Genomic DNA, 27,308 nt, shown 5'->3' with positions numbered 1-27,308 from the left:
TTTGTATTTTCATTTACTTTTCTCCTGATAAAGCACAATCAATACTGAAATATACTGAATTATATATTGTTACAATAAAAACATCACAAATATTTGTTTATTTATTTTATTTATTTTAATTGTCTCCTGATATTTAAAGCACAGTCAGTACTGAAAAGTATGTGTCCCACTTTACTTGATGTCACATTTTTGCTGATATATCAGATGAATAAAGTCGTTTTTTTTGTTTTGTTTTTGCGCACAAAAAGTATTCTCATCGCTTCATAAAATTAAGTTTGAACCACTGCAATCATGTCAACTTTTTTAATGATGTCTTTAGTACCTTTCTGGACCTTGAAAGTGTCGGTTAAATTGCTGTCTATGATGGAATCATATCTCGGATTTCATCAAAAATATCTTAATTTGTGTTCCGAAGATGAACAAAGATCTTACGGGTTTGGAACGACATGAGGGTGAGTAATACATGACAGAATTTTCATTTTTGGGTGAACTAACCCTTTAAATATTTATGTACTACATATCCCAGAATTCTCTTCTACCCATGCGTCAGTGCGCGATTAACCGGAAGAGACGTTATGGCATATTTCTAGAAGGTAAGGAAGAAGTACTGAATGATTGTTGTTATTTACAATGTTCTGTTTAAAATATGTGCTTTTTATAATACGTATAAATATTAATATAAATGCAAATTAAACTTTTAAAGTAATGCATTCGTGTTTGCCGAGTGTAGAGCTGATGAAGTGAAATCAGTCCTGTTAACACATGTGCTAATAGTATGTTTTGACTGATATTTTGGTCTGAATCTCTTCATCTAAGCTACTGTATTTCATTGTCGAAAGTTGTTGTGATTTCTCTTGTTTTATTTAATGAAGTTTCTTGAATGCAGAAACATTCCAGTATTAATTTGGCTAAGTATGATACGAGGTATACCAGCTCTGAAGTAAACATGACATTTATGTTAATTAACGAGACGGCTATTCAGAGTCTGTTATAATATTTACGCATATTTAGCTGTACATGGTAGTATAAACCATAGTATATATTTTTGACTTATTACATACTTGCTTTACATGGCAGTCCATGAAATGGACAAAAGGGCTAAATGTTCCAAATAGGATAAATGTATGATCATTTTAAAGTGTTTTGTAGTGTTGTAGTATGTGAATATGATTTGAGGTCATTTACATTCACTTAAATACTGTTCAGGTTGTGGTGACAGCACAACTCCAGATGGAGACGGAGCCTGAGACGCTCTCAGCCGCCATGGCTAACACCTTAAAAGTGTCCGAGACCAGAGAAACCACTGCAGACCAGGAAGAAGACCGTTTCTATGACTGTGAGGACACGTTACTGGGAGAAGATGGACACGCTGACACTAAACGCAGTAGTAGCAGCGATAGACTGGAGTCAGATGCCAGGACAGAAAAAGACAACAGCTTAGAAACTGAGAGACTAGAAAACATGGATGACACTGACCGTTTGTGTTTGGATGACACATCAGCAGAGGATTCGGAAGGGCATGAGGACAGGTCGGCTGAAAAGAGCCATGACTCATTAACAAGAGATCCGAGTCCTGGGAAAGACAACGATGAAGAGCAGGAGAATTGGGAGAGGTTTGTGGAGAGCGATGAGAAGAGGGAGAGTGACTCAGATTCAGAATTTAAAGAAGAGGAGGTCAAGGTGACTGAGTATGATGAGGAATACCTGCGTGAGCTGGAGAAAGACCTGACGGAAGAGGAAAAAGAGGTTCTCCTATTATTATTTTTCACGTCTAGTTCTGCCTGTACCATATTTCTTGCCATTGTAACGGGTGTGCTCTCTGTCTCTTAATATCTGTTTATTATTTCTTCCAATTACAGAGCAGAAGAAAGGAGAGTTTAGAGCTGAAGGAGAAGGGCAACATGCAGTTCAAGAGTGGCGGTAAGACAATGGCACTAACTTCTGTTTATATATGAATAGTTTACCAAAAATAACATTTTGTCATTATTTACTCACCTCATGTTGTCTACCCATATGCTGTTGTTATTTTTTTAAAGAAGAGTCTTTACACAGCTCTTTAACAGCTCAAAACACTTTACAGTCGTCACATCTGTCAAGCTCCATAAAAGACTCCATAAAAAAACAACAATGAAAAACTTCATAAGTAGTCTGTATAGCTTGTGCATTATACACTATCATTCAAAGCGTCTGAGGTTAGTAAGTTATATATAGTAAGTTATATATATATATATATATATATATATATATATATTTATGTAAGAATTCATTAAATTGATCAAAAGTGACCGTAAAGACATTTATGATGTTACAAATGATATCTATTTATCAAAGAATCCTTAAAAAATCTATTATGATTTCCACAAAAATATTAAGCATGTTTTGAACATTGGTAATAATAATATATGTTTCTTGAGCAGCAAATCAGCATATTATAACGATTTCTGAAGGATCATGTGACACTGAGGACTGGAGTAATGTTGCTGAAAATTCAGCTTTGACATCACAGGAATAAATCATTTTAAAGGCACAATATTTAAACTTTCGCCACTAGAGGTCGCTTATTCAAAACAAAGGCATAGCTTGATGACACTGAGATTTCGCTGAATCATGGGAGGTGTTGTCTTCACGTCTACAGCTGGTGGAAAAGAATCAGGATGGGCTCGGGCAGAAATCATGTTCATAGATGAGATTATTAATGTTACTGTAACATGAAGCAGAGCAGGGTCGAGTGCTGTGCGAGCAGAAACGAGGCCGCTGGAGCGATTGCTAATGAGAGATAAGTGCGACATGCAGCTCAAGAGCAGCAGAACTTTTATTATGCCACAGTCGCCGCTTCTGCCGGACAAGCGTATGTGGGGTAACACAGCACTGTTTTATCATAATAGATACATTTGTGGCTTGAAAGTTGTTATAGTGCTACTCTGTGTTCACTCGGCGGCTGCTATGAGACACTTGTCGCGCACTGCAGTAAGCTAGATCGATATTAGTCATGGTAAAACATGGTACTCGCTGTAAATCAAGAAAACAAGATTTAAACAATAAGACTTACTGTGTTGAGCTATATAACAATGATTAGTTTTCTGTAGATGAATTTATCCATCCAAACAGTTGCTCACCTGTTTAATAAAAAACACATAATAAATTAAAGCGTGGTCCATGAAAACTGGAACAGAGGGTAACGTGGGTATGATGTCATTGATAGGCGATGTACGGACACGGTCCGTGTCCTGGTTAAAATTGCTTATTTCTCTGGATTTAAACATTCTTGGAAACATTTGGGGTAATGCAAGTACACAAGTCTACGAAATATATAACACTGTTTTAGTGGTTTTTGGATATTTTAATCTAAAAAACTTGCATATTGTGCCTTTAAAATATATCCAATTAGAATAGTATTTATAGATATTTCATAGTATTACTGTTTCTGCTGTATCTTTGATCAAATAAATGCAGCAAGAGACTTATTTTGAAAATGTTTTTTTTTTTTTTTTTTTTTAATTTGAACAATATTGTTTCAAATCTGAAGACATAGAATGACACCAAAAATGTAAGTCATTATGCATAATACTTTGATAATGAGTGAATAACAACTTAAATTTCAGTGTTCCTTCCAAACATAATCATATGACTTGAATATAGGCAAGTCTTATGAATTACTTTTATAACATGTTTCTGGTGTTTTTATGTTTTTTTAAATGTTATTTTTATGTTTATGTCATAAATTTTATGTTCTACAAAAATACCAAGAGGCTGAGTAAATAATGCCATATATATATATATATATATATATAATACACGGTGACATGAAAAAGTATGTGAACCACTTGCAGAATCTGTGAAAATGAGAATTATTTTACTAAAATAAGAGGGATAATAAAAAATGCATGTTGTTTTTTGTTTAGTACTGTCCTAAAGTAAGATATTTTAAATAAAAGATGTTTGCATTTAGTTCACAAGACAAAACAATAGCTGAATTTATTAAAATGACCCCATTCATAAGTATGTGAACCATTGATTCTCAATACTGTGTGTGGTTACCTGATGATCCACGACTGTTTTTTTGTTTTGTGATGGTTGTTCATGAGTCTCTGGTTTGTCCTGAGCAGTTAAACTGAGCTCTGTTCTTCAGAAAAATCCTCCAGGTCCTGCAGATTCATCAGTTTTCAAGCATTTTTGCATATTTGAACCCTTTCCAGCAGTGACTGAATGATTTTGAGATTCATCTTTTCACACTGAGGACAACTGAGGGACTCAAACACAACTATTAAAAGTTCAAATATTCACTGATGCTCCAGAAGGAAATATGATGCATTGAGAGTCGAGGGGTGAAAACTTTTGAATTCAAATATCAAGGTAAATTGTACTTAATTTTTCTGCTGGGAAACATGTAAGTATCTTCTGTTGCTTCTAAACTAATATATAAACAAAATAAGAAAAATTGTGACATCTTCATCCTGTTCAAAAGTTTTCACACCCCGATCGCATTGTGTTTCCTTCTGGAGCATCAGTGAATGTTTGTACCTTTTTTAATAGTTGTGTTTGAGTCCCTCAGTTGTCCTCAGTGTGAAAAGACGGATCTCAAAATCCTACAGTCACTGCTGGAAAGGGTTCAAATGTGCAAAAAATGCTTGTAAAGTGATGAATCTGCAGGAGCTGGAGGATTTTTCTGAAGAACAGAGCTCAGTTTAACTGCTCAGGACAAACAAGAGACTCATGAACAACCATCACAAAACATAAAAACAGTCGTGGATCATCAGGTAACCACACACAGTATTGAGAATCAATGGTTCACATACTTATGAATGGAGTTATTTTAATAAATTGAGCTATTGTTTTGTCTTGTGAACTAAATGCAAACATCTTTTATGTAAAATATTTTACTCAGGACAGTACTAAACAAAAAATAACATGCATTTTCTATTATCCCTCTTATTTTAGTAAAATAATTCTCATTTTCACAGATTCTGCAAGGGGTTCACATACTTTTTCATGCCACTATATATATCATGGTTAAAAAAAAAAAAAAAAAAAATATATATATATATATATATATATATATATATATATATATATATATATATATATATATATATATATATATATATATATATAAAATATATTTTTATATTTTATTTATATATATTTTAATAAAATATATTCATATATATAAAGCATATTGTGTTTGTGGATGAGCTTCTGACATGTGATTGTTTCCAGAGCATGTAGATGCTGAGGAGTCTTACACGGCCGCCCTGCGAGTGTGTCCCGTATGTTACAGTAAAGAGCGATCTATACTCTTCTCTAATCGAGCTGCTGCACGCTTTCATCAGGTGAACTTTTGCTTGTTTTGTTGTATTTTTAAGTAGGTTAGGTGTGCACTGTCTAACCTTTTTAAGGTTTGTTTAAAAAGATGTCCTCTGAGGACACATAGTGTTTGCTTAAAGTACTGCACTTAATAGATAAAGCTTAAAAGTCACAATGGAATCAAAATTTATCATTTTAATTTTTTTTTTACAGACGATTGCAGTGTTTATATTAAATTATTTATATAAGTCACAATAGAGAAGAAAAGACTATGGTTACTTCTGTTTCTGACTTTAAAAGGTGTTATAATAATCATACACAATCTAATAATCATATATGCACACTCTTGTCTTTATTCGTTTTTTGGCATAAGCATGGATCAGTAACATTCTGGTTAATAGAGTCAGTGTTTGAAACTTTCCAGCTTACATTAAAATGAAATTTTCCTGCTGTATTTTGAAACCAGTCTAGTGTAAAAAATATCTAGATAAAATCATTACTTTAAGTGCTTAACTTTCATTGTTTTTCTTCCAGTATTTTTGTATATGATTATTCATAGTTTGGCATATTAACTTTATTCATAATTTTATCTGACAGGATAAAAAAGACAACGCTATCAGTGACTGCTCTAAAGGTGAGAGTATATCCTGCACACATTGTATTCTGTATCTAGAGAAAGTACAAGTCCCAAAACATACATTTGCTGGCTTTTTTATGTTCTGTCTCTGATGTGTATCTTTATTTCCTTTTCCTGTGAAAATGTGATTTGGAACAAAGACATTTCAGACAATGTGTATTGTTTTGTCATCCACAGCCATAGAACTGAATCCAAATTATATCCGTGCCATTCTGCGGAGAGCAGAACTCTATGAGAAGACAGACAAGCTTGATGAAGCTCTAGAGGACTACAAAACTGTCTTGGAGAAAGACCCGGGCATCCCTGCAGCTAGAGAGGCCTGCATGGTGAGTGTCTCAATGCCACTGGCCTTTTGACTCCTAAATGCCTGACAATCCTAGTTAAATATCAAGATTCCAGAAGTTTTAAGAGCTGAATGTTCTTCACACTGAGTATATATATATCACTCAGGGCCTAAATATAGGGCCTAAAACAAACTTTTTGCCACACCTTTGACTTGTGTACCTATATTATCCCAAATGTTTCCAAGAATGTTTAAATTCAGAGAAATAAGCAATTTAACCAGGACACAGGTCGTGTCTGTGTGTTGCCTATCAATGATATCATACCCGCGTTACCCTCAATTTTCAGTTTTATTTTGTAGAAACCATGGAAACACCAAAGATGCTGTAAAATATTGTATGGTTGGAAGAATAGAGTGTTGAAATTAGACTTTTCTTATTCACTGTGCTGTTTTAATTATTCCAACTTACATGATGGTGAATTGTCATTTTTTATTTACAATAAATGTTTTCAAGGAAAAATATCCAGTTCTAATTCTACCAGTTCAATTAAGCATCATGTTTTTGTTTATTTACTATTACTTTTATCTGGTAATATTCATCCCAATCCCGGGCCTGGTTATTTGAGTACTCCTGATAATTTTAAATCTAGATCCGGAATTGGTTTTATTCATTTGAACATATGTAGCTTGCTTCCATAAATTGACTCAGTTAGAATCTGGGCTCATACAACAGATGCAGATTTTACTATTCTTTTTGAAACATGGTTAAGTAAAGCTATTTTAGATAATGATGTAAATATAAGTAGGTATTCTCTGTTCAGATGGGATCGTCTGAAAAAGGGCGGTGGAATTGCAATATATGTAAGGAGTAAATTCCATACTTGCATAATATCTGCTCTATCAATCAGTAAGATGTTTGAGTTTTTAGCTTTAAAAATTGAGCTTTCTAAAGATACTTATTTAACTTTGGTTGCTTGTTACAGGCCTCCCTCAGCAAATTCTGAATCTCACAATTAATTTTAATGAAATATAATTAGCTGGTGATTTTAATTGGGATTGGTTATCTTCTGTTTCACATAATTTTAAATCTTTTTGTGACTCCTTTCATTTAACGCAGTTGATTGATAGTCCCACATGACTGAATCTTAAATGTTCAGAAAAATCTACTTTATTAGACCTATTCTTGATTAATGCACCTCATAAATATACAGATATAGGTATATTTGCTAATGATGTTAGTGATCACTGTGTCATAGCTGCTTTGAGGAATACTAAACGTCCAAAATTTAGACCTCAAATTCTTTTTACACAAAATAGAAAACATTTTGTAGATCAAGCATTTCATCATGATTTGTATCTTTTTCACTAGAGTCGTATTACTTTAATAAATGATGTTGAGATAGCATGGAATTTTTTTTCCATAGTAGTTTTATGCACTTAGTAAATAAGCATGCACCAATGCGTAAAATAAGAGTGAAGTCACAACATAACCCATGGTTCACATTGGAGCTAACTAGGCTTCTGCAGGACAGGAATGTAGCTTGGGCCAAAGCTAGAAGCACCAAAGTTGAATCGGACTGGCTTCAGTTTAGAAAGTTGAGAAATCTTTGTACTTCCCGGATAAAAAAGCCAAATCAGATTTTTACATCACAAAATTTAAATAATCCAGTTAAATTTTGGAAAACAATCAAGTCATTGTCTCGAGCTGATAATATGGAGATTAATAAAATTATTACTAAAAATGATCAAATTATAAAAATTTCTGTTTCTCTTTCAGCGGTTGCCACGACAAATTGAAGAGCGCAACGAGAAGCTGAAAGAAGAGATGATGAGTAAGTTTTTCTTTTTGTATTTAATATATTTTTTTCTGTCTAAGGTCAGAAACACAAGATGTGTGAGATTATTTAATTAGATTCATTTATTTTGGGCAATTTATTAATTTATTTATTTAATGGAAAAAACATGCTTTTTTTAATGGTACTTCCTTTTTTTTTTTTTTTTTTAATTTAGGGCTGTCCCTGACTAATGATTTTTGTAGTTGACTGTTAGTTGTTCATTTAAGGCATTAGTCAACCCGTCAGGGGAGAAATACTTAACAAATTATCAAAATAAAGGAATGCATATAAACATAAATATACATTATAAACAAACAAATAAATAAATATACAGCAAACTAAAAAACTTAAAGGAACACTCCATTTTTGAAAATAGGCACATTTTCCAACTCCCCTAGAGTTAAACAGTTAAGTTTTACCGTTTTCGAATCCATTCAGCCGATCTCCGGTTCTGGCGGTACCACTTTTAGCATAGCTTAGCATAGTTCATTGAATCTGATTAGACCGTTAGCATCGCGCTTAAAAATGACCAAAGAGTTTTGATATTTTTCCTATTTAAAACTTGACTCTTCTGTAGTTAAATCGTGTACTAAGACCGACAGAAAATGAAAAGTTGTGATTTTCTAGGCTGATATGGCTAGGAACTATACTCTCATTCAGGCGTAATAATCAAGGAACTTTGCTGCCGTTCCATGGCTGCAGCAGTGCAATGATATTACGCAGCGCCCGTGAGCCCCTGCTTGCACAGGGAACGTGCCTTGCAACCATGGAGACGTTTGTGAGAGACGCTGCGTAATATCATTGCACTGCTGCAGCCATGATACGGCAGCAAAGTTCCTTGATTATTACGCCTGAATGAGAGTATAGTTCCTAGCCATATCAGCCTATAAAATCGCAACTTTTCATTTTCTGTCGGTCTTAGTACACGATTTAACTACAGAAGAGTCAAGTTTTAAATAGGAAAAATATCAAAACTCTTTGGTCATTTTTAAGTGCGATGCTAACGGTCTAATCAGATTCAATGAACTATGCTAAGCTATGCTAAAAGTGGTACCGCCAGAACCGGAGATCGGCTGAATGGATTCGGTAAAACTCAACTGTTTAACTCTAGGGGAGTTGGAAAATTAGCCTATTTTCAAAAAAAGTGGAGTGTTCCTTTTAATAGAGATATATCAATGCAATCATAATTAATTAGTCTTAAAATCAAACGAAAGTTTTTTAGAGGTCAGAACACGAACAAAAATATACATAAACCAATAAATAAATAGCAGCTCCGCACTTGCATATGTGCCTAATATTACTGCACATTTATCTAGGTTAACATCAACGTTAAAGTGAATGGCCATGTAAAGTGGCTATACATTACTTAAATGTTTTAATTGTTTGAGGTCGCATGTCACCTTTTTGTGGTCCTTCTTTACCCTGCTGAAATGTTCCCAGGCTTTGGATTTTCTGCCTGACGTATTACTGCATGGGACCAGCTCTGTTCATGTGAATTTTAATAAAAATGCACAGTGTCCTCCTCCTCTGTATCCTGAGCTGAATACTTCTTCAGCAAATGTAATACATAACCCAAAATACAAAAAAAATTAGTAATATGACTGACCTATGATTTGGTAACACTCATTAGGCTACAGAATTGGTGATATTCAATGTGTCATCAGCCTGAGAGTTTTAGTGTAGCAGCACTATTCATTTTGAAGGTTGCCTGGAAAAAAGAAATACACTTTCTATTAAAGGTATTGCTATTAGAAAGTTCTAGTCATATCAGTTAATTAGTTTATTTCAAAGAGTCCTTATAAACCAAAGAATCTTGGCTTGAAAAACCTTGTTGCATAAATCACGTTTGAAATCTCTAATCTGGTCTATTCTATTTTAACTTGACCATAAATTACACTGCACTGTATGTTTCAATTTTCTCTGGTTTCCATTACTGGTTAAGTGTTCCTTGTTATTTTTGCCGTGCTTTCTCAGAGCACATGCTGGTGTTGTGTGTTTCAAGGTATTAATAAGGTTGTAAACACTGTGTTTCCTCTAAAGATCAGATTTCTAGTTTGAGGTCAAGATTGTTGTCAGGCTGAACTTACTGCAGCTCACAGTGAAGGGTGTTGCTGTTGAACACTTCATATTGATCTCACTGCAGTCCCAGTCACAGAGACAGAGTCATGGGACAAAGCTCTCCATAAGCACTTTAGATCTTTAGAGTATTTAACCTTTTTCAGGCCAAGAAACTTGTTGGTAGAGAGTTGGAGCAGTGCCTGGAGCATAAAATTGAGAGTTGCATTTGACGCTTAACCAATATTAATGTATTTACACACTTAATTCATTACAAATCCAATAAAAAATATTTTATTTATTATTGATGTACAGAGTCATATGTGACCCTAGACTACAAAACCAGTCATAAGTAGCATGGTTATATTTGTAGCAATAGCCAACAATACATTGTATGGGTCAAAATTGTCAAAATGTTGTCAAAATTGTCTGTGAAGATATCTTATAAATTTTAGCACCGTAAATATATCAAAAATATCTATTTTTGTGAGTGGATATGCATTGCTAAGGACTTCATTTGGACAACTTTAAAGGCGATTTTCTCCAATATTTATTTATTTATTTATTTTGCACCCTCAGATTTCAGATTTTCAAATAGTTGTATCTCAACCAAATATAGTCCTATCCTAACAAACCATACATCAATGTAAAGCTTATTTATTCAGATGATGTATAGATGATGTGACTGGTTTTGTGGTCCAGGGTCACAAATGTACTTTACATTTCAATTTTATTTAACGCATTTAAATTGTTTCAAATTTAAATTGTGGTTGTTTCAAAGGCATGAACAAATTTAGCTTAGGTTGTGGTTGATGTTAATACTGTGATATCAAAGAATAATAATATATATATATCGTGGTTTCTACAAAAATATTAAACAGCACAACTGTTTTCAACATTGATAGTAAAATGCTTCTGGAGCATCAAATTAATGATTTCTAAAGGATCATGTGACATTGAAGACTGGAGTAATGATGCTGAAAATTCAGCTTTGCATCACAGGAATAAATTACATTTTAAAATATAATAAAATAGAAAACAGTTATTTTAAATTGTAATAATGTTAACTGTATTTTTGATCAAATAAATGCAGCTTTGGTGAGCAGAAGAGACTTTTTTCTTTGTGTGTGTCACGTGTGTGTGTATAGAGTACCTCAGGAATGACGCGTTTTTGTAGGCCAACCCGGAAGTTAGCGGCGCACAAGTTCCCTTGGTTGAAAGCCTATGCATTTTTCCCATAGACTTTTGGAAAATCGCAGAAAATAAGCTCTGTGTTTAACAAAGTTAACACAACATAAATACATTTTGAAGCCTAAATAAAGTCGTCAGATATAAAAGGCTAACAGTAGGCTATAAACGGACTACATCACCATGGTCATGGATCAATGTCACCACCACCAAGCTTTGGTTTAGAAAACAACTTTATTTAAAAACATGCTGCTGATTATGATCTGAAGTATGAATACTTATCCACTTTTTCATGAGAAATGCTGTCCAAATGTCCTGTTTTAAATGATGACATCTAAAGTCCCCGCCAAAGGAAGTATTCCCTTTTAGCAACTTGTTAGCAACCGGCGATTTTAAGACACAGTAAAAGTTTAAAAAATCACAACTGGGTTATAACTGGTGTGTTTTATGTCACAGATCAAAACGTGAAAATATTTTTTAAATACTTTGTTAACCACAGACCTTATTTGAGGCGATTTAGCAAAAACCCATTCAAAAAACCCATAGACTTTACGGCGTTAGAACTGGAAGCCCTAAAATGCTAACTCACTTCCGGGTTTTGCCTACAAAAATGCGTCATCCCTGAGGTACTCTATTGAAGAGCCCAGCAGTAATCTGAGGGTTTTTTTCTTTTTTAATTGGCAGATCATTTATTTGTTTTCTCTTTTTCTTCTCAGGTAAGCTGAAAGACTTGGGCAACATGATTTTACGACCCTTTGGTCTCTCTACCTCCAACTTCCAGGTCAACCAAGATGCCAACACAGGATCCTACTCCATTAATTTTGTTCAGAATCCCAATAACAACAACAGATAGCAGCAGTCTAAAGTCTGTTATTACAGTGATAAACTGTCAACCACCCCATTCAAGTGTTCGTACTATCTAGTCATGTTCCCTGTCTGCGCTAATTCATTGATGCATTTTTGCAGAATTTCTTGTCACAGACAAGATATGTAAGGCATTTCCATTAGATTTGGCCAATTACATTATCGGCTCATGTCAGGTGGCTTTTAAGTCTGTATTATTTAGATAATTTTTTTGGGCATGCAGTGAAGCTGGTATCGGTAATCCACAGACTGTCAGTCCTGAGCAATGAAAATAATGGCCTTCATCACCCCAACTTGTGCAGTAATCAACCTTACCTGCTTTCACATTAAACCAGCAGTTATTTAAGATCCTGTCTGCATTGTGACTTTTCTTGGATGTACTTAAAACATCATGATTTATCAAAGAATTCAACACACAACTTGGTATAAGTCAAAAAACAGGTTTAATTTCATAAAGAGATATACATTTAATACAGTAATAAAACAAATTTATTCCCACGACCACCATCTTCATATGTATAGTCAGGAGAGCTCTCGGATTGTACTGAAACGCATGTATGTACAACAGCAAGATCGAAAGCATGTCAGCAGCTGTTCCTCACTCACTCTTAATTCCCTTTTTACAGGATTCAGCTTGAGCATGTGCAATGAATGCCCCCACGGCTATCAGGAAAACCTTGAGGCGAACAATCTGAAAAGCACTGAATGACTAAGAGATAGAAAAGATGCCGCCTTACTGTCATGTTTGACTGTTGAATAATTAGAAAAGCATTTATAAACACAGGGGAGCACAAAAAGGGGGAAAATCAACTAAACAGTGGCTCAGAGTGATCCGTAATGCTGTACAAATTGCTTTGATCATTTCATGTATGCTGTGCCACAAAGTGGAAAACTTCAAGCTCTCTTCAGGAACAGTCTAGACTGCATTAAGGCTCAGAATTTCTCAATATAAAGGAGCACAGATGTTGGGAAAGAACACTGGGATTTCATCCAAGACTAGAAGCACAACAAGACCCAATCCTCTGTAATTGTACTGTGAAGCATAGCACATGCGATATTTATTGCATTTGTACATCAATTATTTTTTTTAATCTTTATAAGTTATCTTAAAAACCCTGCATTGACATGTGCCGGATCACCACCTCGAATCCACAACGGCATGTAACTCTGTGCTGTATTTGCAAGTGTTCTTTCACATGCTTTAAACACAAAAGCCTACACAAAGAAAAATCTGCTTCGAAAAATTCATTTCAGCATGATTGATCAGGAAATAGGTGGAGAGAGTCTGTAATTAATTGTTATAAATATATAATTCTTTTCTTAAATAAAAATAATTTTCTCCATTACACCTGCTTCTCCAACTGTGGATGGCTCCTCCCAGTCGACTGGCTCTTGGCCAATGGCAGTGCTCTAGGCAGCAGACCAATCAGCAGCTTTTCAGAGTTGCAGCACTGGAGAAAAAAGAAAAAAAAAAGACAACAGAAGGTCAGAATTTTTCCCCTCAGGATTATTAAATTATTATTTATAAACTGTATACATATTGAGAGTTTATGGAAGATAAGGCCTTAAAGAACAATGTGAGAAATGTATATAGTGTAACCAATATTTTGACCAACTAATGTTTTATATATACAGTGTAATTGTGTTGGTACAGTGAACCATAGACCTACTGCGCTTAAAATAATCAAAATGGTTTCATTTTAGGCTTAATCTGACTATCATTTAGGACAAATATAGACTTGCTTTCTGGTCCAAAACACTGTTCAAAAGATTTGATTCACAGAATCTCACAAAAAAATTAATGAGCTATATAAGCAATACAGATTGTTACATCTCTCACATTCTGTATGATTATTTTCTCCTTTGGTGCCAGGCAGGGCACCACATACATGTTTGTTTTAGACCAACTAAGCATGTATATTCAAAAGCAAATCAAACACATAATGGAATTAAAGGTGCCGTACGCGATTTCTGAGAAACGCCGTTAAAAGTGGATCGGACCGAGCACCACAATACACCTGTGGCCAATCAGAAGCAAGGGGCGTGTACACTGAGGGGGGAGGTGCCTGCGTTGCATAGCATATAAGTGAATTTGGGGGTGGAGTTATCAAGGTGTGATCCTTTGTTTGTTTTGGTGACTTCAGATATCATTTCTCATAAATTGCTTACTGCACCTTTAAAATCACTAACATTTCATGTGATTTATAACCTCATGCACAGCTGTTTTTCTATTGCAATGTGTGATCGTATAAAGCCAAGACCACATGAACACTGACATCATAAAGAAAAACTCACACAGCACTGATCCACTGAAATATCTAATTAGTATACTATTTATGACAACCCTGTGAAGCTTAATTTACAGTCTAGTGTAAACTCAACTACCGTCTAGTGTAGACTGAATTTACTTTGTAGTTACAGTCTGGCACATTTTTGTTCAGTCTTGCCCTACTGTTTTCTCATCTGTTTGCAGGTATGAAAATCTGTCTTTTTCATGCATTGGTTAATTGTGAAATGACAGAAAACAGTCTTGTTTTGGCTGTCATGATTTGTTGACTGAAATTTTCATTTGAGAAACATATGGAAAAACAGCTTTTCCCAAAACAGGGTTGTGCACTGGGCTACACCTGAGACAAATATGGTTTGGAGTGAGAAATGATATTAGGAAGATAAAATACAAAAATAATGACAACTAGATAAAATTCTTGAAGTTCACAGTTTATTTATATACTCTTAAAACATCAGAAAACATGTACACAATATCTTCAACTGTTACTTTTTTTCAATGGTTTTACAGCATTCTCTGACCTGCAAACAGATAGAAATAAAAGTAAAAAAGATGCTGAAATAAAACAAAGCCAACCACCAAAATAAATACCGTTTTACTCCTTTACACAAACCTCCATCAGTCAGTCAGTGTGGTCTACCAAGCATTGTTTTTTTTCTCCTCAAGTCATCAATCTCTACCTGCTAAGTCATATGTGGAAAGACCCAGATATAATACAGCATATTTCCCTTCTCAGATGTGTAAATATAACTGGACAGTTTAAGATGCTAATGGGTATGCAATGCAAGGACAGAACCATGATTACAGACAAGAAAAAAAAAAAAAAAAAAAAGATAATGCTCATCCACACAAATAAAATCATTGGTTCTCAGCATCGAAATAAGATCCAGACCATTCATCTTCCAATCAATCAGGCAGAATACATTTTTAACACTTTACATACAAATGTGTACTCCAGACCTTCAGCCCTATTATGCAAATAGTGAAATGACAGAAAATAAAGTTCAGGCACAACAAATAAATTTAAAACACAATAATCCATAGCAACACATTTCAGATGAGAGACAATGAATACTGGAATCGGAACAAATCACTGAACAACTAAACCAGCCAGAGGCGCATAATTATGACGAACAATAACACATGAGAACTGCTGCCTTGTGCTCCAATGCCCCACTTTGCAGCGGGACACCACAGTGGACAAGTGTTTTCATTGAGTTATTTAATAAAACTCAGGTTAAGAGTTTTGCATTCCACTGCAGCTACATAACTTATAAATTTGCTTAGTGATGTGATATGCCCAAATTGAATAAACATATGGAGCCATTAAAAATGCTCATTATTCCATTTAACATATATGCACTCCCAAATCCATGCAAAAACAAAGTCGGGGTGGTCGGTGGGTTGGCTGAACAACAGGAACATTTTCGCCATAATCATATATATAAAAAGCAGTCTAAGACACAAACATATGACAACAGCAGGAGGGAGCAAAACAAGTGGAGGAAGAGAAAAAAAGCTGTGAACAGGGCAAGTAGATTAGGGCGGAATGAGCTTGGGAAGCAGATGTTGTAGCTGCGAGGGGTGGGGAAGGAGGACGCACAGTTAGGCTGGCAGGTTTCTCCGTGTCTGAGGTGGTTCTCTCTGCGTTTACAGAGTCGCTGTGCTCTCCTCACAGTGGCACTTGAGGTGACTTCGGCTTATAGGCACCTCCCCCCGTAACAGCAGCTCGACTGGCTGCAAAGCCACGGCTGGCCAAGAGCCACGCCCAGATCAACAGCCGTCTGCTCAGATCACGGAACTTGGATTAGTCGTCTCAGAACATCTGAGAAAGATCAGCACCAATTAAGTCCCTTTTTCTACCTGAGCGAGGCACTCTACCCAACAGGGTCAACTTTTACAGTTACACAACTTCCATAATAAAAGAAAACAATTAAAAAGGATGGTCTAACTGAATTCCGAGCTCATATAATCTTAGGGCGACTGGACAGAGACAATCTGTCTAGAAACACTGTAGTGTTAGAAGATGCAGCAGGAATGATCTGACAATGTGAACCTAGAACACTTTCTCTGATCATACGAAAGGCAGCATTAACTGTGCTAAGTTAAGGATCCAGACAAAGTAGCAATCGAATTGTTGCCACCATTTAGTTTGAGAATGGGTTCAAGCAGATATTTTCAAAACATGCCTTATTCTTCATGAAAGCTATTCAAGCTCAATAAAAAAAAAAAAAATTCCACTCTTAGATCATTTGCTTTTATGTTTACAGGGACCTTTAACAGCAGACACTGACCAAGAATAACTAAGTTCAAGGCGAACTGAAATATTGTTGAACCTATAAAACCTTTTCCTAAAAATCTCTGTCATCTGTTTTCATTATAATAAATGTGTGATATGACAAGATCAAAAGACTGATTACATAGGGGCGAACATGAGATACTTGACATGAAAACCGTTCAATTCAATCCCCTTCTCTTGCCTTCAAGAAAAATAAATTAGTCCTGGTTGCCTGGCTGACATTTTTCTGTTTCACTCTGGAAGCTGACTGGGTACAGCAAAGTTTGAGAGGTGTCAGAAGGGGTACAGGGCCAACTCGGGTACCTGTTTTGCCTACCTTACCAAGGCATATCACCTCACGTCTCAAACTGAGTTAACAACGCTCTGACCTCTGGAGTGAGCTGCTTGGCAGCCTTGGCAGCCTCAGTGATGGCTTTACGATATAGGCCCTTTCTCTTCTTGTCAAAGCGAGACTGGAAGTTTTCTAGAAACGGGGCAAGCTGAGTAATGGCCAGGAAGGAAGTGGTGGGCGACCCAAACCAAGATACCCGGGCCTCCTGCCTGACTAAGAGCCCATTATCTTTGCGACTCACTGTGATGGCTAAGATGCGGGCGGGCCACCAGGGGAAGCCAAGGATTTTGGCCCAAACAATGTCCCCTACACAAATTGTCCTGCCATCCAGGGCAACGCACTTTGTGACGTTTTTGGAAAAAACGGCAGCTTTGAGGGATTTACTGCGCTTTTTGTCGTCCTTAGGAGCAGAGGGAGAGGCAGAGGCAAAAGCGGAGGATGTGCCAGGGGCAGGGGCCGATCGCAAATCACCAGGAGGGGGGAAGTCAAACGTTTCGGTAGAGCTACACTCAGAGTTTGATGACTTTAAGTCATCTGCACTATCGATGCTGCACATGGAGGTACTAGAGGAGTCGGGCTGGCTGGGGTTAAGGGTCATGTAGACCACTAGGTTACCAGCCTTGCTCCCACGCGTCTCCCGCTTTTCCTCCTGCCCCTCCTGTCCCTCTGTCTCAGCCTGGGGTTCCCTGTATTCTGGAGCTGGGAGGGGATTGGGTTGGGCCTGGCTGAGAAGGGACTCAATCGCTTTGTCTGGCCTCTGGGGCTCTACAGCTGTGGCGACTTGGCTAGCAGAGCAGGAGGAGGAGGAGGAGCGTGTGGAGGTGCAGCGGGGCACGGCTGGCTTAGGCAGTGGTAAACGGCCCCCTCCCGGCACTTTCTCCAAGCAAGGCGGCTTACATGAGGAAGAATCGTTCTCTTCGTTACGGTACCTTTGGGGCTTGATGCGCATCCTGGGTGGCAGGGGGGTGGAACCTGGACCTCCACTAATCTGCTGCAGTCGCCGGGTGAAGTGGACCTTCTGGTGGGCTTCCTGGAGGGCTGCGGCCCTGGTTATGGCCTTGGTGTTGCCGCTACTGCCTGTGACTGTCTCTTTCTGTCTTCTCTGAGCTTTGGCCATCTTCAGCACCTCTCGTGCCTTGGAGTGGTCAACGTTTTTGCTCTGAAGCACTTTTTTGGCATTGAGCTGCACTCGAGAGTTGGCCGAGGACGTTGTTGTAGTGGACACCCCCTTTACTATTTTGTTCCCTGCAGCTGTACCTTTGACCTGACTATGGCCCAGAGAAGAGGCGGTGGATGATGACACCCGTATGGCTGAACCCTGCCGTTTGGGCCCATCAGTACTACGGGCCTTCTCTTCAGAACGTGGATCACTACGGGGCCGCTTACCAGCAGCTGCCGTCGCATTGTCGTTACGCCGTCTTTTGGCATCATCACTCCGGCAGTCTGAAATAGGGCCTCTGCGTGTCTCACGCTTGTCCCCTTGCACCACAGCCCCTTTACATTTATCACACAGAACTTGTCTTGGTCGGAGCTTGATGGCATTCATTATAGAAGTGGGCTCCTCCCGATACAGCCTTCGCTTGGGCCGCTTGATTTTGCGGGGTAGAGGCTGAGGTAACGACTGGTTGTAGGTGTCCCTGATGAACAATGGAGGTGGATAAGGGGCCCCCTCCTGAAACAAAGGAGGTGGTTTTGAAGTCCATGGGTTAGGTTGAGGGTTGGGACAGGGCTGGGGTGCTGCAGGAGTCTCAGCAGGGTCCTTCAGAGGGGCATCTGGAGCATCCGCAGGTTCCTTAATTGGGGCATCACTAGGAGCTTGAGCAACACCCTTATCCGACTCTGACTGGAATGCTTCCGTCTTCAGCTGCATAGATTCTGGCTTGTCCTTATACTCTCTCTTGGGGAACACAGTTATAGGAATCCCATAAGGTCCAAACCTGAGGTAGAGGATGAGAGAAGACAAACACACTAAGGTTAAACTGAACAGCATAGTGAGGTTGGGGTCTAATCCCCGTTTCCTCAAATCTAAACAAAAATAACAAGACACTAGATTACTACAACTAGACAGGGTTTAGGCTAAACCAGAATTAGGCCCCATTTCAATTAGGGTGTTTAAGTAGTTTTTATAAACATACCCTAGAAAAAAAACATTACAAGTGGGCATCTTGAGACAACAATGGCTCTGACATATTTTAAGACAAGTCAGTGCAAGTTGCTTTTAGTTAAAACAGCTCAAACATGAATTTTAGTCTAGGACTATCTTAAGTCCTGTCTGTGAAATGGGGGTATGGATACTAATAAGCAACAACAAGTAGCAGAAACCTCTTAAGTTTCATTAAAATATCTATTATATGATATCATATCTGTATTCATGACTACAGAAAGGAAGAATGATGATTAACTGACAAAGCAGGAGTACAGCAACAAAGAAAATGCATGAGGATAAAATGCCACTTCAGCTGCATATCCAATGTGAGCCAAGAACTTAATCTACAATACAAATTAATAATTCATATGTAAATTAGTAACCACAACTTATTTCAGAAGTGAATTGCCAACTGTCTAACTAAAATCATCCAATGAATTTGATAAATTGCAACTGATTTTGATACTGTGGTGTAGAATAAGAGTTAAAAAAAAAAAAAAAAAAAAACGTTACATCGAAGTACTGTCCCTTAAAAAAAAAAAAAATGGGTTGAGCCTGTGATCTGTTGAATATCAGAGTAATATACATTGTTCCTAACTTGCAATAGCTAATTCTTCAGGAATGAGTAATCAACAATCCTGAGATATGCGTTTCTTGCATTAGAAGTTTATCCAGAAACTGGGAATGACCTAACATTGAAAAATGCAAATGATGACAGCCTTTAGAGTGCAAGCTAAAAATAAAATGGACAGTATGTCTGGCAAACCACTTCAACGCCATGACACTGACTTCAAGTTCAGTTTATGTACTGTGGCTGTTATGTCACAGAGGAACAGCAGGACCATCAAAAGGAAATGAATCCACACCCAGGACGTTAGTTTTTTTTTTGTTTTTTTTACCAATTATAGAATAAACATACATCTATCCATCCATCCGTCCATGCCCATCTTGTGTCACCACTCCAAAACATGAGCAATTACACTAAAACCATTAAAGACAAAATGGATATTGAAGAGAGGATTTTTTTTTTAGTTTTTACCCCACACTCTCACAGATGGCCCAACTCAAAGGAAGCATGAAATTAGCTGAGCTAGTGACACTTTCTCAATTAAGAACATCGTTTTGCTTCTGTTTGAGATTCGGAGCAGCAACATGTTTCATCATTAACATGTTAGAGTACAAAATACCAATGCTGGGGGGCCTGAAACGAATACTAAAACTTAAGTTAAGCTTCAATAGCAGCATCTGTGACATGCTGTGAAGTACAGAACATGATTTAAATTTCTTCCCACAGTCACAAAAAACAAGCATGTACAGTACAATGGAGTAACTTTTAAATCCAGAATATTCCTTTAAATTGGTGGTCTGCCATGTCAGGGTTCCCCAAACACCCCCGGGGGTTCGTGAGGGAACTGAAAGGGGGTTTGTGAGTTGGTGGAATGATATTTAATTATAGTGAATGTATGTAGTTTTATTTCTATAGCACTTTTCTGGAGCAATGTCACAAAGTGCTTTACATCCAAATATAAAAAGGAAATCAAAATAAGTGACAGACAATCAAATAAAATAGTAATACAGAATTTAGACAAAAGCAAGTTTAGCAAGTGAATTTTAAAGTGTAATGTAAAATTAAAATAAATAAATGATAAATGAGGCTGCACTATAATCATATATCTTAGTGTGGTAATCAAATCAAACGCTGCGATTTAATTAAACAATTGTATAGTCTGATGCACTGTGTGTTTCAAAGTGAAAGGTGCGGAGCTCATGCTCTGGTCTTTTCAGCATCTCAGAGCGGCTTGGTTCACCAAAAACCCATATATGGGAATACAACATACGCTTGGTTTATTTTATTTACACCAACTAATATCCAACATGTTTTTGGACAGAAGTTTAAAGCATTTCACTAGTATTCCACCAGCTTTCCACCAGGGTTTTAATGTTTAAAATTAAAATTTTAAAACAAGGGTGCCCAATACTGGTGGTCCACCTACTTGTGTGTAATTATCAAGTGCTTCTTAAGACATTAATTAGCTGGTTCAGTTCTGTTTGAACAGGGATTGAGCTGAATTTTGCAGGAAGGTAGACTGGGCACCCCAGATTTAAGGCATAAATATTATTATTTTTTATCAAGATGTGTAAAATTATTACTGTAATTAAAGATTTACATTTTGTTTTACAGTACAATTGTATATTACAAGAGTAATATTTTCTGTCTTCATTTTTAGTTACAGTTAAAACATTATTATTATTCAATTTGATTTGGTTTCTAAAATACCAGTGTGAATGTGGACTGACACTATCACAACTAAAAAGATCATCCAGCTACAAAATCAAAATATAAAATCAGTAATCATTTAATTGCACATGACTATTAACCGACATCAGTGAACATGCGAATGAGTCATTAAATTATTGAAATATTAATTTAAAATCTCAGGGGGTACTTCAAGTTAATATTTTATGCCTAAGGGGTTCAGCTAACAAAAAATTTGGGGAACTCCTAAGCTGCATCTGAAATCGTGTACTGTTGAATAGGTACTACATTTGAATTTAAATTTACTTCACGACCGTTGAAAAAGTATGTTCTACATAGTATGAATACGTGTAGTATGAACTCATCTGCCATGTTGTTACTGTCACATGAAACTACCAGCATCAGTTACATCCCTTCAACTCCATTCACAAATTCTCATGGGATAGTAAAGTGTCCATCATATGCACCCTTCAGAATCTCACTGGAAGTAGTAAGTCATCCGGGTACTTTTCGCCTACTGTCTTTCAAATTCTATGAATTCGGACTACTACCCTGTTCACATACTGTTTTTCCACGTACTATATAGTAGTAAAGTATTCGATTTCAGGCGCAGTGCTGGTCTATGTCAGTGGTGTTAGAATAACAGATGACAGCCATTTTTGGGATATGCCCACAGCATCATTTCAATCCAGAAAGCCCATCACAGCAAAGCTTGTTAAAACAAATCTGGCTTGATGTGTACTTAATTGGTTGACTTATAGTCTATCAGCATAGAGAAATCTTCCATAATTTCCAGCTGATGTAATAATCACTCCCTAACAATGTTGCTGCACAGGTTCTTCAGCACACCTTCTCTACACAGCAACATCACAAGAATGTTTCATTTTGACTTCTCAAGTAAGAACTGAACTGAGAGACTGGAGATCCCACTGCAGACCACATGGAAGGCACTATAAATTGGGCTCAGCTATGATTCATCCCTGACACCGAGAGAAAATGTGTGAACAAGGGTGTTGAGACAGACAAACTGTGGGAGCAATATGTAGGGTGTTAATCACCAGCATAACACTGTTTTCCCCCTGGTTATGATGATGATTATGTCTACCTAGTTACATGTCTAAATATGGTTAGCTGACATGAAAATTAGTGTATAGTAGTGTCCTACAATAATAAACCTCAACACTGGTTTTGTTTATTCTTGTATGTAATTTTTTATGACCTGGAATACTTTGTCAAATTAAAGGGTTAGTTCACCCAAAAATGAAAATTCTGTCATTTATTACTCACTCTCATGTCATTCCACACCCGTAAGACCTTCGTTAATCTTCGGAACACAAATTAAGATATTTTTGTTGAAATCCGATGGCTCCGTGAGGTCTGCATAGGGAGCAATGTCACTTCCTCTCTCAAGATCCATAAAGATACTAAAAACATATTTAAATCAGTTGATGCGAGTACAGTGGCTCAATATTAATATTATTAAGAATATTTTTGGTGCACCAAAAAAACAAAATAACCACTGGCTGATTTCAAAACACTGCTTAAGGAAGCTTCGGAGCATAACGAATCAGCGGTTCGGAGTGCCAAAGTCACGTGATTTCAGCAGTTTGACACACGATCCGAATCATGTTTCGATACGCTGATTCATAACACTCTGAAGCACTGTTTTGAAATCGGCCATCACTACATAAGTCATTATATTGTTTTTTTTGGCGCACCTAAAATACTCTCGTCGCTTTATAATATTGATATTGAACCACTGTACTCACATGAACCGATTTAAATATGTTTTTAGTACATTTATGGATCTTGAGAGAGGAAACGTCATTGCTGGCTACGGAGGCTCACTGAGCCATCGGATTTCAACTAAAATATCTTAATTTGTGTTCTGAAGATGAACGAAGGTCTTACAGGTGTGGAACGGCATGAGGGTAAGTAATAAATGACAGAATATTAATTTTTGGGTGAACTAACCCTTTAATTTATCACCATTTATAAAGAAAAGGAAAAAAAAGTTGATTGAAATAGTATTTTTTGAAAACCTTCACCGGTCACACCAGCCGCAATAAATAATCTCCCAATACATATGCGCAATGGTAAATAAAAATACAGTTTATTTTATATATAGGCCTACATAAACATTTTAGGAGAATACAATGAGTAAAACACAACTAAATAAGACAATAACATATAAGCTAAAAACAACCTTACCCTCCAAACTATGCTGACATTTTACTTTATAAATATAATATAATTTATAATTTATAACCTATAAGATGCTCTTCATGTTTTTGACAGCTGCGAAAGCTAACTTTGAGAAGTATGCTGGATGCATTAGTGGACACACTGCAATTTCTTTGCGCATTTACCGTGTTTACCTTTTTGAAAGGTCCATGAGTACCCCGGAGAAGATCTTCTCGCCTAAGCGAAACGACACCACGAGCGCATCGTCGATGATGTGATCCAGCGAGACCCGAACCTCGGACCCGAGCACCAGGCGCTCCACCGTGTCGGGCTCCGTCGTACACAGAAGCGGGGCTTTCGTTTCCGACTCCCTCTCGGGTTCGCTGAGGTCCGTTTTGAAGCTTTGATGATGAAGAGGACGCGAGCGCACTTCTTCTGACTCTACCGATGAGATGAGCGACTGATCCACCACTGCTGGAAGTTCTGGCGAGTCCTTGCTGGAAACAGTAGAAAAGTCACTAATGCAGCTCTGACCCACCGATTCTCCCAACGAGGTCTCCTCTGCATTGGACAGAGAGTCCAGGTGATCTGAGGGGTGCGGGATGTCATGGAAAGCATCCTCGTGAGATTTGAGTTCCGACCCGAGAGCATCGTTTGCGGGTTCGGGCTCCGGGTCAGGCTGCGTGAAGCCTATGAGTTCACACTCCAGATCGGTATGATGGCTTGACACGGGATTGGAGTCGTATTCGACAGCCAGAGACAGTCCGGTTTCAGGCTCCGACGGAACCTGAGCGGGAAGGGAATGCAAGAAGACCACGGAGGGCTGGGAGTCGGAGATGGAGCTGGGGAGCAAAAGGCAGGGGCTGGATTCGAGAGGACTGACCTCGTTTGCAGCCTCCACTTTCGGCGAGAAGGACCCTCCGTAATCAGAAACGCCTGTACACATGTAGTCCATAAGCACGGGCTGCTCGGCTGTGTCCAAGCGGCCCCAGGAACCCCCCGTTTCGGTGCACTCACCGTCCGCATGGACAGCGAGGGCTTTTCCCGCGGCTTGAAGGTCCGGCCTTCTGATTTCCATTTGGACCTGGCTGCATTCCTGAACTGCATCCATATCCTCGGGTTGGTGACAACGCTCCATTTTCGGGACGGAGTGGGCCTCTAGGTCGACCACATGCTCTCCTGGCTCGGGCTCGTATTCCACCCCGTCCCCCGCTGTTGTTGATGCCGCAGCAGCTCCTGGCTCCGCAGCCACGGCCGCCATTTTCTTTCCGCTTTGCAACTACTACTTGGCCCTCTCCTCCTGATAAGATTAGAGCCCGCCCACTTACAACTACTGACACTTCCCATTAGCTGCTTCAACGTGCGGTTGTCATTAATTGGCTCAACTTCTTGTCGTTCATAGGAAATCCCTGGAAACGCTATTGTGATTGGCTTCTATTATGTCAATATACTTTATTATGGGGATACAACTTTGGTACCAACAGGGGCGATGTCGAGTTGTATATTTACGTCAGGGTTTGTTGGTTTGGTCAATTTGTTATATTATAAACGTTGTTGTTATTGCCGTGTTGTATTGTTAACTAAAACTAAAAGTAAAACTAACAATTTTCGGTGATTGGATTCAAAATTAAATAAAATATAGGCTAAATATTAAACGAAAACTAGTAAATTAAAAATGTTGCCTTGACAACCACCTGAAATAAAAAAAAAAATGAATAAGTTGAAGTACTAAATTGAATTAGTAAATATATAAAAATGACGAAAGCAAAATTACTAAAATTTTAAAATGACAACTAAAATATAAATATTAGTATTAGGCTATTAATAAAGACTATATAGGCTATAAATAATACAAGGTCATTTCACGAAACCGGTACGATTTGGACTTACACATTTTTAGATTTTTTACCAAAATCTATTATTTTTCTGAACACCCCACAACATTAATGACATATTTAACTTCCAGAAAAACATATTTTCCCATCTCAGGCATCAAATCCCTATTACTATTGGTCATTAAGTTATGGACACTATGGGAGCTCTCTGAATATTATTATAAAATGTATTTGTGATCAAATCAACATTTTCCTATTAATCAGATGTCCCTAATTCAGTAACTGCAAATATAAAAGTTACATAAAATCTCACACTTTTGCTATACTAAAGCCTGACATTTTTGTGACAGCAACCTCATTATTTTTGTTAATCAAAGGCTTAACTTCAGAATTTGAACTAAAATCAATATTTGTATGATTGCTCTGAACATTTCAGACAGAATTCAACTAACTTTAAATTACTTTTTCATAAACTTAAAAAAAATAATAATAATAATAAAAATGTAGGTGTGACGGGGTTGTGATTTTTTGCCCAAATTGGCCACTGCTCTAAATCTAGTGAATAAACGGAGAGCTCATGGCATGCATGATATTAAGAAATCATGAATAATGTTGAAATAACAAAGATAATTTTCACAAGTAATAGTTTTCTATCTTTAATTGATGTAACAGGGTTGAGTCGTTAAGCTTGACAAACACAATTTCACAATATAATTTAGTTGTAATTTTTAAAGAAGGCGGTAACTCGCCTGTGTCTGCTCACAATGTTGTTCAGAAGACTTCTGATGTCACTTCCTATTAATGATGTCACATAAGTATCAGTTCATTATTTTTATAGGGGGAGAATGGTTTGTGTAACAGGGTTGAGGGGTTACTGTGGTACAGAACTAAATAATGTGGTTTTAATGAATAGTCATGAATTTACTTAGGAAAAAAAACATTACCAGCAAAAAAGCACAGATGGATATTTATGAGAATGGCAAAATGAATGGACTTTTTTCTCATTTTATTACTCATATCCCAAGTACACTTTCATAGAAGGCCTTGAGGGACATGAAAAAATAGGTGGTGTCAACTGGAAAAAACTAAATAATTTCTAATATGAAGATAAAATGTATGTCATGTTTTTAAACATTATTAAAGGAGACATTTCAATTAATACAAAAAGCTTTTAAAAATATATTTTGGTGACCCAATAGATAAAATATACTGAAAAAGGTCAGAGGGACTAAGATCGTACCGGTTTCGTGGAATTACTCACTAAAATAACAAAATGCTGAACAAATTTTAGGCTACTTTAAGATTCCCTTTGAGTTTCAACACATTTAGCCTATGTAGGCCTATCATTACTCATAACAATGTCAACTAAGGGAAACACTCTCAGAAAATCTGATTTATTCACATTTTTATAAAATTTGTTTAATTCATGATTTATTCATTATATCATTTCACTTGTAAAGAGTATTTGGTGAGCTAAAGTACTGTTGCACAATAAACTTTTATTTAAAAACATTTTTAGGTCACTGGTGTACACCAGTGATCTCTGCGTAGCTCTCAGAAGTTAACTTTTACACATTTGATAACCTCATCTAAACCAGCGGCTACATGTCATTGTATTGTCAATGACCTACTGAGCATCAGTGTACTGACCTTTCACCTTTCATTATGGGAAGAGAAACCTCAGCGGTATAAGGAGTCACTACAGTGAATTAAATTTTTGTTCATATTGGTAAATTGTTAATCCTTTAGATCTTTTATTTTTTTAAAAATTCACAAAATCTAATCTTTCCTTCAAGTATAAGA

At 37.1% G+C, this 27,308-nt stretch overlaps 2 protein-coding genes across 2 annotated transcripts; one reads left to right on the top strand and one right to left on the bottom strand.

Annotated features, from left to right (window-relative positions):
- The first annotated feature begins 550 nt into the window (after positions 1–550).
- Positions 551–12,521, top strand: ttc1 (tetratricopeptide repeat domain 1). The gene is made up of 8 exons (XM_067375929.1): positions 551–593; positions 1,207–1,746; positions 1,860–1,920; positions 5,218–5,330; positions 5,902–5,938; positions 6,119–6,267; positions 8,002–8,056; positions 12,019–12,521. Exons 2-8 carry the CDS (start codon positions 1,231–1,233, stop codon positions 12,153–12,155), a joined length of 1,068 nt encoding a protein of 355 aa, XP_067232030.1. The 5' UTR covers positions 551–593; positions 1,207–1,230; the 3' UTR covers positions 12,156–12,521.
- A 1,151-nt stretch (positions 12,522–13,672) lies between these two features.
- On the bottom strand, positions 13,673–24,994 carry pwwp2a (PWWP domain containing 2A). The gene is made up of 2 exons (XM_067375928.1): positions 23,865–24,994; positions 13,673–19,020 (listed from the first exon to the last, which is right to left on the bottom strand). The coding sequence occupies exons 1-2, from the start codon at positions 24,929–24,931 to the stop codon at positions 17,088–17,090; spliced, it is 3,000 nt and encodes a 999-aa protein (XP_067232029.1). The 5' UTR covers positions 24,932–24,994; the 3' UTR covers positions 13,673–17,087.
- Between the last annotated feature and the right edge of the window lie 2,314 nt (positions 24,995–27,308).

The sequence above is a fragment of the Chanodichthys erythropterus genome, chromosome 22, assembly GCF_024489055.1.
Source record: "Chanodichthys erythropterus isolate Z2021 chromosome 22, ASM2448905v1, whole genome shotgun sequence".
Lineage (NCBI taxonomy): Eukaryota > Metazoa > Chordata > Actinopteri > Cypriniformes > Xenocyprididae > Chanodichthys > Chanodichthys erythropterus.
Note: the sequence above shows the minus strand (reverse complement) of the source record. Positions and strands in the feature narration are given on the sequence as shown.